The 10,560-nt window shown below is 65.9% G+C and overlaps 1 protein-coding gene across 1 annotated transcript; it reads left to right on the plus strand.

Annotated features, from left to right (window-relative positions):
* Positions 1-455: 455 nt before the first annotated feature.
* Positions 456-10,415, plus strand: KCNH4 (potassium voltage-gated channel subfamily H member 4). Its single transcript, XM_051640067.1, has 16 exons — positions 456-509; positions 3,302-3,535; positions 3,668-3,799; positions 3,970-4,097; positions 4,966-5,209; positions 5,434-5,591; positions 6,860-7,067; positions 7,218-7,412; positions 7,670-7,869; positions 8,218-8,467; positions 8,567-8,781; positions 8,944-8,991; positions 9,097-9,464; positions 9,610-9,716; positions 9,813-9,889; positions 9,963-10,415. The coding sequence occupies exons 2-16, from the start codon at positions 3,406-3,408 to the stop codon at positions 10,413-10,415; spliced, it is 2,913 nt and encodes a 970-aa protein (XP_051496027.1). The 5' UTR covers positions 456-509; positions 3,302-3,405.
* The last annotated feature ends 145 nt before the right edge of the window (positions 10,416-10,560 follow it).

Genomic DNA, 10,560 nt, shown 5'->3' on the forward strand with positions numbered 1-10,560 from the left:
GCACAGCTCTGCACCGGGGTAGCCAGTGAAGCTGGTGCCTTCTGCTGTGAGTGGAACCGGTTGGGTGGACGCAGGAGCAGAACTAGGCCTCGACCAGGCTGCCTGGGAGCAGGGCTGTTTGTGAAGCCCCTTACACAGCCCCCGGCGCAGCCGGTGCCTCCGGCGCCGCATGGGCAGGCACCGAGCAGGGGCCGGTGCGGCGGGTTCCGGTGCCGAGCAGGACCAGGTGCTACCGAGGCGCTGCCCCCCAGGTCGGACCGACCTGCCCCCGAGCGGTGCCGGGGCCCGCCGGTGCCGAGGCCCCTCCCGGTGCCGCGCAGGGCCCGGGGCGGGGCGGGGGCGGGGCTGGAGCCGCACCCGCGGAGGGGCCCGGGGCGGCGGCGGCGGAGCCCAGCCCCGCGGCTCAGCCCGCGGTGGACGGCCCGGCGGGACCATGCCGGTGATGAAGGGGCTGCTGGCGCCGCAGAACACCTTCCTGGACACCATCGCCACCCGCTTCGATGGCACACGTAGGGCTGGGGCCAGGCGGGCGGGGAGCGGGCGGCGGGGAGGGTCCGCGATGGGCTCGGCGGCGCCCGGGCCGGGGAAGGGCCGCGGATCGGCGAGTCGCGACCGTCCACGCGCTCTGCGCTGTCCCGGGGACCCCTTGTGTCTGTGGCCGGGCTCGGTGATGCCTGAACCCCTGTTTCCCCCGTGTCCGGCGGAGCAAAGACGCTCCCCCTGCTCCCGCCGCCGCTCCCGCTCCGTCGACGGTGCCCGGCTCCGGGTCCCGCCGCGCTCAGCACCAAGGACAGAGCCCGGCACGGCGGGCGGGGCCCGGGGGGGTCCGGAGGAGACACGTCCAGGATCACCCCCAAGGCTGCCCGGGAGCCCCCACGTGCCAGACTTCGCCCCATCCGGTGTCTGGTCCCGGGGAGGACCTGCGGGTCGTGCCTGAGCCCGTTGCGTGCGATGATCAGGGTGCTGTCCCCATTAGTCCCCCGAGCCGAGACCCCCGGAGCCATAGGGTGGCCATGGGGGTCCCGTGTGTCACCTCCGCGGCACATAGTGCTGTGAAGGACATCGCAGGGCCCTTGGGAATGCAGCACAGGACAGCCCACCCGGAACCCCTGGGTAACAAAGCACCTGCTGGTGTGTGGGGTCCGTCCCTGGGAAGATGGGTACCAATACTGGTGTGTTTTGGCAGTGATGGGGAACAGAGCCTGTGCTGTCACAGTGCCACCCATTCTGGGGACACTGGAGGTGCTGGCATGTCCTCGGGAGTTGGGCCCCTGTCTGTGTCCATGTCTATGTGCTGGGGCCAGGAGGGATTAAGGCCTTGGCTTGCTGGGGGGGGATCATGCCGGGATGCCACGTGCCAGCTCCCAGCACCACTGGCACCATGAAGCCATCCAGGGACAGGTCGTGTTCAGGGCTGACCCTGCCCCCCAGAATCCCCTGGAGCAGGGGCTTCTTATGCCATCTGCCTGTGGGGCTGGACACTTCTCATCTTGCTGGGAGGGACCAGCATAAGGATGGCACTGGGAGCCAGCAACTGCCTCCCATGGCATCGCTGGGGCACCAGAAGCACTCCTGGGGCTGCTCTGGCTGTGAGACTGGGCTGGGGCCTGGCCTGGAACGATGCAGAGCATGCCAGTGGGCACAGGGTGTTATCTACCTGTAGGAGCTCTCATTTGGAATGTTGCCTTGGAGCCTGCAGAGCTTGAGGAGGCAGCCAACCCCTGATCCTTCCCAGCTGCATTCAGAGATACCAGGGCAGTGCCTGTGTGCTTCATGCTGGTGATCCTAAGACTGTCCACAGGGGCAGAGGCCAAGCACTTGAATCTGCCTGTCCCTCTGCTGAGTTGGCTGGGATTTCTCCCCCAGCTCTGCTGTGTTGTTTGCAAAGCCCTCTGAGGCAGCAGGGACTGGGGTCCCAAGCTCTGCTGGCCCTGGGTTCCCCAGGGCTGGATCTGGCTCTTCCACGAGGAGGGCCCCTGGGGGAGCTGCCTGCAATGCCCTGACACAAAGCTCTGGAAATCTGCCCCAAGGAGATGGGATTTGCCCCTCAGCCTCCTGGTTGCATCCTGCTTTCAGCTGCACCTTCCAGGCACTTTTAAACGGTGTCTGGCTTTTCGAGTTTGATGAGACTCTTATCGGCTTTATCTGCCATGGAGAGAGGCTTTAGCCGCAGTGATACCCCGGGCAAGTTAACCCTGACACTGCCCAGTGGGGCTGCCAGCTGGGCCAGGGGTGTCTGTCCAGGCAGGGCTGCTGGGGAGGGGGCTGCCAAGTCCCCAGGGCCACATCCCCCTGCTCAGCAGAGCTGCTCCCAAATGCAAGCCCTTTTTTTCTTTTCTAATAACACACGCTGGACAACACAGTAATCCTGGCTCCCCAGAGCCAAAATCTGGCCTTAGTCACAGCTTCGAGCTATTTTTGCTCCTCCAGCTAATCCCGGGTTGAGCTGTGCTGTGGTGGCCCCGCTGCACCCCCATTGCACCAGCGCTGCCCAGGGCTGCGTCCCCTCCTTCCCGCAACCTCCCCTGCCCTTGCCCAGCCTGCGCTGCCCTGGGTTGGCCCCGGGATCTGCTGCCAGCTCCTGTCCTTTGCTGAGAGAGGACATCCCTGTGGCAGGGAGCTGCGGTGGCCCCCGGGGGCAGAGCCTCTGCCCAGCCCGCAGCTGGGGGCTGTGGGGGCAGAGCATGGGGCAAGTGCAGGGGCTGAAAAGGGCTTTCCTCTGCCTGGTGCCATCTCCCAGCTGAGGCAGAGGTGATGCTGGGGAGTCTCCTCAGTGCTGTGGCAGATCAAGGATGCTGCTTTTCCCCTGTGCTTCCAGCCGGTGCTGTGGGACCCTGATTCACTCCAGCTCGTGGCTTTTCTCCCACCCTCTCAGCAGGTGCCACCGTGGTATCCTGGTGCCAGACCTGGGGCTGGAGGTCCCAGCACCACACCCCGGCACCTTTGGGCTGGCAGTGCCTGGCTGGGTTTGTCATTGCTCTGGCTGAGCTGCCTGAGCCCTGGCAGGAGGTGGGAGCAGCAGATGGTGAAGGGGAGGCATGAATGGCCTGGCTTGAGGTCGTGCCTCTGGCAATGGGAGCTGGACCTGGGCTCCTCCCGCTGGCACGGAGCTGGGGTCCTGCCTGGGACAGGACCTGGAGGGTACGGGGCAGGGAAGGGGTGAGCTCTGGGAGCAGCTGACAGCAGCTAGAGACCTGGCTCCTCTTCCCAGAGGGGTGTATGGGGGGGCATAGGGTTGGGCTCCCTTTTGTGTCCAGCGGGGTGTCCTCAAGCCCTCAGAGGCAGCTGCGTCTCCTTTCAGACAGCAACTTCATCCTGGCCAACGCGCAGGTCCGCCGCGGCTTCCCCATCGTCTACTGCTCCGACGGCTTCTGCGACCTCACCGGCTTCGCGCGCACCGAGGTCATGCAGAAGAACTGCAGCTGCCGCTTCCTCTACGGGGCCGAGACCAGCGAGCCCGTCCTGCAGCGCATCGAGAAGGTGCTGGATGGCAAGCAGGAGTACCAGACTGAGGTCTGCTTCTACAAGAAAGGTGGTGAGTGGTGCAGGGGGCTGGGGCCCTGCCTGTGGCTCCCTGGCTGGGACTTGGTCCTGTGCTGGCCCCGGGTGAAGCCACCAAGCAGCCAGGGGGGCTGTCCTGCCTTCATCACCTCTCTCCCCCACACAGGAGCTGCGTTCTGGTGCCTGCTGGACATCATGCCCATCAAGAATGAGAAGGGGGAGGTGGTACTTTTCCTTTTCTCCTTCAAGGACATCACAGAGAGCCGGGGCAGGAGCCATGTGGGTGACAAGAAGGAGGGTGAGCAATGGCTGTGGGATAGGGCTCGGGGAGCAGGGTGTGCACTGGGCACGTGGCAAAGGGTCTCCCAGTTGCTGCTGGTCCTGCCCACCTCTGTACACCTGTGCAAGGAGGGGTCCTCATGGCAGCTGTGGCACTCCCACTAACCCAGCATGTCTTGTCCACTGCAGAGAAGCAGAGGAGCAAGAAGCCCGGGAGATCACGCCTGTGGGCAGCGCAGAGGCAGGGCCGGACAGTGCTGCACCAGCTCAGCAGCCAGTTTGCCCGGCGGGACCGCAGCGAGATGAAAATCAACCGTGTAAGGACCTGGGGGAGCCCTGTACATCGCCTGGTGCCCCGGGCAGCCTGGCAGTGCTGCAGCTTTCCTGGGACTGGCCGGCAGCAGAGCCCAGTCTAGCCAGGACGCTGCTCCCACACATCACCTCCCTGACCCCCCCCCAAGCACCCAAGTGCCCTCCAGCCCCATTGGATGCACTATGGTCCAGGCTACACATGTGGTTTGCTGGAAGCAGCAGAGACCAGCGGGAGCCCAGAGCTCACTGTGGGCAGAGCAGATCTCCTGGCAGGGCTGTGTCTCTGCTCACACCTTGGCTGTCGGGAACACCCAGCCGTGCCGGCCCCGGGGGAGCTGTTACTAGGCTGCGGCAGCTGCAGGAGCTCGAGCACCGGGGCTCCAGCAGCCGCAGGAAACGGCACCGCCGCTGTGCCAGCTGACCCTGAGGGCACTGCCTGCAGGCACGGGGCCAGGACAGGGGTCTGTCACCAGCCAGGGGCCCAGAGCTGGCAAGTGGGCAAAGGGGTTCACTGTGCCAGTCTTGAGCCTTGGGGCATGGACCTGGCTCTCCCCTGGTTCCGGCTGTGTCGCTGCAGAGGGTGGGGGTGGGCTCTGCCCCAGCACATGAATTGGCACCTGAGACAGTTCTGGGCAGCAGCTGGCAGTGCCAGTGGATTAGGGTTAATAGCATTAGCACAGTGTTAATTTATGTGCTGTAATCGGGGATTCTGAGCCCATCTCTGAGGGTGACCTCAGCACAGCCCATGTTCATCCATCTCCCTGGCATCGGGGGGTGTCAGCCAGGCTGGTAGGACCTGTGGGGGTGGGAGTGTGGTGCTATGGTGGCCCCTGTGCCATCTGTGTGCCACCCTCTGCTTTGCTTCTCCTCTAGAACGTGTTTGAGAACAAGCCATCCATCCCTGAGTACAAAGTGGCCTCGGTGCAGAAATCCCGCTTCATCCTGCTCCACTATAGCATCTTCAAGGCCCTCTGGGACTGGCTTATTCTGCTGGCCACCTTCTACGTGGCCGTCACTGTCCCCTACAACGTCTGCTTCACAGGCACAGAGGACAGCCTCTCAGCCGCCCGCAGCACCATCGTCAGTGACATTGCCGTGGAGATGCTCTTCATCCTGGGTAGGTCCGAGCACCCTGTGAGATGGGGCCGTGGCAGGACAGGGATGCCTGGAGCAGCCAGAGGAGCAGCCCTGGGGGGTGGTGGAGAGGGACACTGGCACTGCTCTGCCCCTGCTGCTGGCACCAAACACCGTGGGAATGGGACCTGGCTTGGCTGCAGACCCCAGCCCGGCTGCCCCAGCCATGGCAGGGGTGGTGAGGGCTGGTCCTGCTCTTCGGGGCAGACATTATCCTGAATTTCCGGACAACATACGTGAGCCAGTCGGGGCAGGTGGTGTACGAACCCCGCTCCATCTGCATCCATTACGTGGCCACCTGGTTCTTCGTGGATCTGATTGCTGCTCTGCCCTTCGATCTGCTCTACGTCTTCAACGTGACTGTGGTGAGTGTGGCTGGGGCTGTGGGCAGGGGGCAGTGGGAGGGAGGTGGCTCCTTTCACAGAGACCCTGTCTGGGAGCAGCGAGCAGCAAGGGCAAGCAGCAGTGGCACCTACAGTGGGAAACCTCCCACACCTCTTAATTTAACTGGAGGCTGCCACAAACAACATTAACAGCCAAGGCACCACTCCAGGAGCTGCAGGTACCCGCACAGCTCCCAGCACCCAGCAGCCTGTGCTCTGCCCAGGGTACTGAGCAGCTCCATGTCCATGTGCAAATACCCTGTGCACACACACCCCGTGGCAGTGGGGGTCACTTGCACGTGTCCCACTCCAGGGGGGGGTGACCACACATGCAGGCACACAAGGCACATGCCAGTGACAAAGGAAGATCCCAGCTGGGGCCTCCTGGGCTCTTGGGGGGCCCCGTGGTGCAGCAGGTGTGATGAGCTGCGGAAGTGCACTGCTGGCACTAGCCCCTCCCCACCCGCTGCTAACTGGGAGGAGGGAGGGGAGGGCAGAGGCTGTAATTAAGCTTATCGGAGGCAGAGCAGCGTGGTGGGGAGGACAAGGGCGCTTGGGGCTGGAACTGCCCCCCTGAGCCAAACCTGGGGCCGCTTGTGCTGCCAGTAGGAAAACAACCGTGACCGAGGCAGGGGCACGTTCACGGTGCTACGGGGGCCGTCGGTCGCTGCTGCCACCTCTGCTGGGGCCAGGTGACCTGGAGGCACAGAGCTGTGCGGGGCAGGGCAAGCAGGACAGGCAGGGACCCTGTGGGCAGTGGGGAGCGGAGCTGAGCCTCCCAGGAGCGGGTACGTCCTGACCTGTTTGGACCCGACGTGTGTCCAAACCCTCCTGCCGCAGCCAGGACACCTCCGGCTCCCTCTGCCGGGATCCCTGCAGGAGAGGCACAGAGTCTTCCGAGATGGCCCCTGAAAATAGGCTGGCGCTGCTTTCTGCCAGCTCAGCTCTGCCAGACACAGCCCCTGACAGCAGAGCCACTGGTCCCTGCTCCAAGCCACCTCCCTGTCCCTTTCCAGCACCCCAAATCTCCCGGGGGATTTGGTGACCCTGACTGCTGGCTGGGTGCTGGGCATGGTGGTCAAGGGCTGCTTGGGGACAGGCTCTTCCCTGCGGCCCTGGAGCCCATGACCCTCCAGTGGATCTAGGGGGTGGCAAAGGTTCCCTGCACTAGGGGAGAAGGTGGGGGGGGGGGTTGCTTCCCAGCTCTTCCTGCGGCTTGGCCGGGTTGACCCTCCTGTCCTGCTCCCCAGACCTCGCTGGTTCACCTGCTGAAGACGGTGCGGCTGCTGCGGCTGCTGCGGCTGCTGCAGAAGCTGGACCGGTACTCGCAGTACAGCGCCATGGTGCTCACCCTGCTCATGTCCATGTTTGCCCTGCTGGCCCACTGGATGGCCTGCATCTGGTACATCATTGGCCGCAACGAGCTGGAGAGCAACGACCCCCAGACCTGGGACATCGGTGAGCGGGGCTGCCTGGACGCCTGGCTCCCCCCATGCCCTGGGGGGGTACAGCCCTTCTGGTGGCTGTGGAGCAAGGCTGGGGCAGGGACAGGAGCAGTGCTGAGTGCCCGGGCCTGGGCAAGGGCTGACCCCTGGCTGTGCTTGGCAGGCTGGCTGCACGAGCTGGGCAAGAGGCTGGAGGCTCCCTACATCAACAACTCGGTGGGGGGCCCCTCCATCCGCAGCGCCTACATCGCCTCCCTCTACTTCACCCTCAGCAGCCTGACCAGCGTGGGCTTTGGCAACGTCTGTGCCAACACTGATGCCGAGAAGATCTTCTCCATCTGCACCATGCTCATTGGGGGTGAGGCAGGGAGCAGGGCAGGGCTGGAGGGGCTTCATCTCCAGCTGCTGGAGCAGCGGGTGCAGCAGGTACCCAGGGGGAGGTGGTGAACACAAGTGCCCTGTGGGGCTGGGGTTAGGGGAGAAGCACCCCATGCCACACCCCTCAGCCCCCCAGTTGCTGGTGGGGGCAGAGCCTGGCCCCGGCCCATGCCCCCACATGCCACAGCCCCCCCAGCTGGTCCAGGGAGGGTCTGACGCTGCCCTCTCGGCCCCCAGCACTGATGCACGCCGTCGTCTTTGGCAACGTCACGGCCATCATCCAGCGCATGTACTCACGCCGCTCGCTCTACCACACCCGCATGAAGGACCTCAAGGACTTCATCCGTGTCCACCGCCTGCCCCAGCAGCTCAAGCAGCGGCTGCTCGAGTACTTCCAGACCACCTGGTCTGTGAACAACGGCATCGATGCCAACGAGGTAGGAGGTGCTGGCTGGGCTGGGCCCCCTCAGGCCCCCATCCTGCACTCAGTGCGGGGGCAATGGGGCTGTGTGTGTGTGCACAGATGTGCACGTGTCCATGCTGTGCTGCTGGCGGGACCAGAGGTGGATGTCAGGGATGGGGCACGTCCCTGCCAGCACAGGAAGGGCCACGGGGAGCAGAGGCAGCCCATCACCAGCCAGAGCTGTACCCCTTTTCCCAGCCAGGACTGCCGGGCTCTGCCAGGGTTGAGCAGCGAGATGCTCTGCTCTGGTGGGGGTTCTGCCCATGCCAGGCTGTGGGGACAGCTCCTCGCGCCCCCAGCACCCCGGCCCTGCTCTCCACAGCTGCTGCACGACTTCCCCGATGAGCTGCGCGCCGATGTGGCCATGCACCTCAACAAGGACATCCTGCAGCTGCCTGTCTTCGAGACGGCCAGCCGGGGCTGCCTGCGCTCCCTCTCACTCCACATCAAGACCTCGTTCTGCGCCCCGGGGGAGTACCTGCTGCGCCAGGGCGACGCGCTGCAGGCCAACTACTTTGTCTGCTCCGGCTCCCTCGAGGTGCTGAAGGATGATGTGGTTCTGGCCATCCTGGGTGAGGGCAGGCAGCGTGGGCTCCCCCTGCCCCCAGCCCCTTTTGCCCCCGAGGGGCCCAGGGTTCACACCTCTAGCCCTCCCCGGTGCCCTCCTGCAGGCAAAGGGGATTTGATCGGGGCTGACCTGTGCAGCACGGACCAAGTGATCAAGACCAACGCAGACGTGAAGGCCCTGACGTACTGTGACCTGCAGCACATCGGGCTGCGCGGGCTCTGCGAGGTGCTGCAGCTCTACCCTGAGTACGCCAGAAAGTTCACAGCTGACATCCACCAGGACCTGACCTTCAACCTGCGGCAGGGCAGCGAGATGGAGGTGGGTGCTTGTCCTCCCTCGCAGGCCCCTTCCCATGGTCCCGGGGACCAGAGCAGGGCTGGGGCTCCACACAGCCATGGGAAGGGGAGTACGGCTGCTCCCTGCTCGTAGCCTCCAGGCTCTGAGGCACCACTGAGCTGGAGCCATCTGCTCTCCCTGCAGGGGCTCTGCCGATACTCCCGGTCCCCGCGGCTGTCGCAGGCTCCTCAGGTTTGTGTTGAGCCAGGGGCAGGCAGGAGGTGCAGAGGGGGCAGAGGGGTCCATGCCTGGGCCTTGGCGCCCATGTGGGGATGAGCCCTGATCCCCTCCCTGCAGCCACGTCCAGAGAGCGGTGCTGGCCCGGAAAAGCCCCTTCCCTCCATCGTGGAGGATGACGAGGAGCCTGATGAGGTCTTCCAGCCATCACCAGCCACCATCACCCACCGCAAGCTGCTGCTGCCCCAGCTGAGCAGCCCCGCGCGCCACGGCTCCCTGAGCAGCCTCCTGGGTGACGAGCTGTGCCAGATCTCAGCTCTGCGGCGCAACTGCCACTCCCCAGCCCGCTGCAGCCGGGGCCGCAGCCCCTCCCCGCGGTGCCGCAGGGACACCCGCCTCCCCGAGCGCGAGGGGGCTGCGGGCACGAGGCCGGCCAAGCTCCTCATCCCCTCCCTGCACGCCTGCGGCCCCCCGGACCTCAGCCCCAGGTAGGGCTGGGACACACCAGCACCTCCTCCCGCTGCCGTGGGTTTGTGCCTGCCGGGCTGTGTGGGGCCCTGGGAGGCCGCTGGGAACGGTGGCAGAGGGACAAGGGGGTGATGACGGCCACCCCTCACCCCCTCCCTTCCCTAGAGTCGTGGATGGGATTGAAGACAATGAGGGGACATCGGAGCCACAAGCCTTCTCCTTCAACGTGGACCCTCTGCTGCAGAGCGCAGCCAGGGATGCCCCAACGTCAGGTACTGCCAGGGGCTGCCAGGCACAGCCTGGGGGGCTGGCTGCAGGGCTGGGGGGCCTGGGGAGCCCTCTGCCACCAGCCATGTCTTCCTTGGCAGGGAATGATGTGGGCAGCCCAGCCCTGGCGATGGAGGCGGAAGAGATAAAGCAGAACATCAGGAGGCTCAACCAGGAGGTGTGTTGGGGGTGCAGCGGGGACGCTTGGCCGAGGCCTCTTCTCGCGCTCACCGCTCTCCCTCCCCTTCCAGATCAACCACCTCAACCAGGAGGTTTCCCACCTCAGCCGGGAGCTGCAGCGCATGATGGAGCTGCTCCAGGGCCGCCTGGCTGCCCCGCAGCCCCCCGCCTGCCCCTTCCACCTGCCCCCCACAGCCTCGCCACCCCCCCGGCCCCCGCCGCCCTCAGCCACGGTGCCCCCCTCACCCCCACCCCTGCCCCCCAGCTCCTACAGCTCCCCCTCCGCCAGCCCCCGGCCCAAGTGCTGCCCCGTCCGCAGCCACTCGGCCCACGCCGGACCCACCGTGCCCCCCTGGGTGGGCGCTGAGGGGCTGTGCCCACCGCGGGGGGACACCCCCAGCCCTTGGGCCCGCCAGCCCCCCTCGCTGCCGCCGCGCTCTGCCCGCTCCTTCCCCGGCTGCTCGGCCAGCGCGCGGCCCCGCGCGCACCCGCAGCACCGCTCGGGCTCCGCCAGCTCCCACTGACCCCGCGGGCTCCCGGGCGGCAGCAGCACCCGGGGACCCTCCGGTGGAGACCCTCACCCTGAGGGACCATGACCGCCCTCCTCGCTGCCCCCCGGCCCCTCCCGGTCCCCCGGGAGGCAGCGGGACCAGCGCGGATTTTGATACC

This window comes from Apus apus, chromosome 25 (assembly GCF_020740795.1).
Source record: "Apus apus isolate bApuApu2 chromosome 25, bApuApu2.pri.cur, whole genome shotgun sequence".
Lineage (NCBI taxonomy): Eukaryota > Metazoa > Chordata > Aves > Apodiformes > Apodidae > Apus > Apus apus.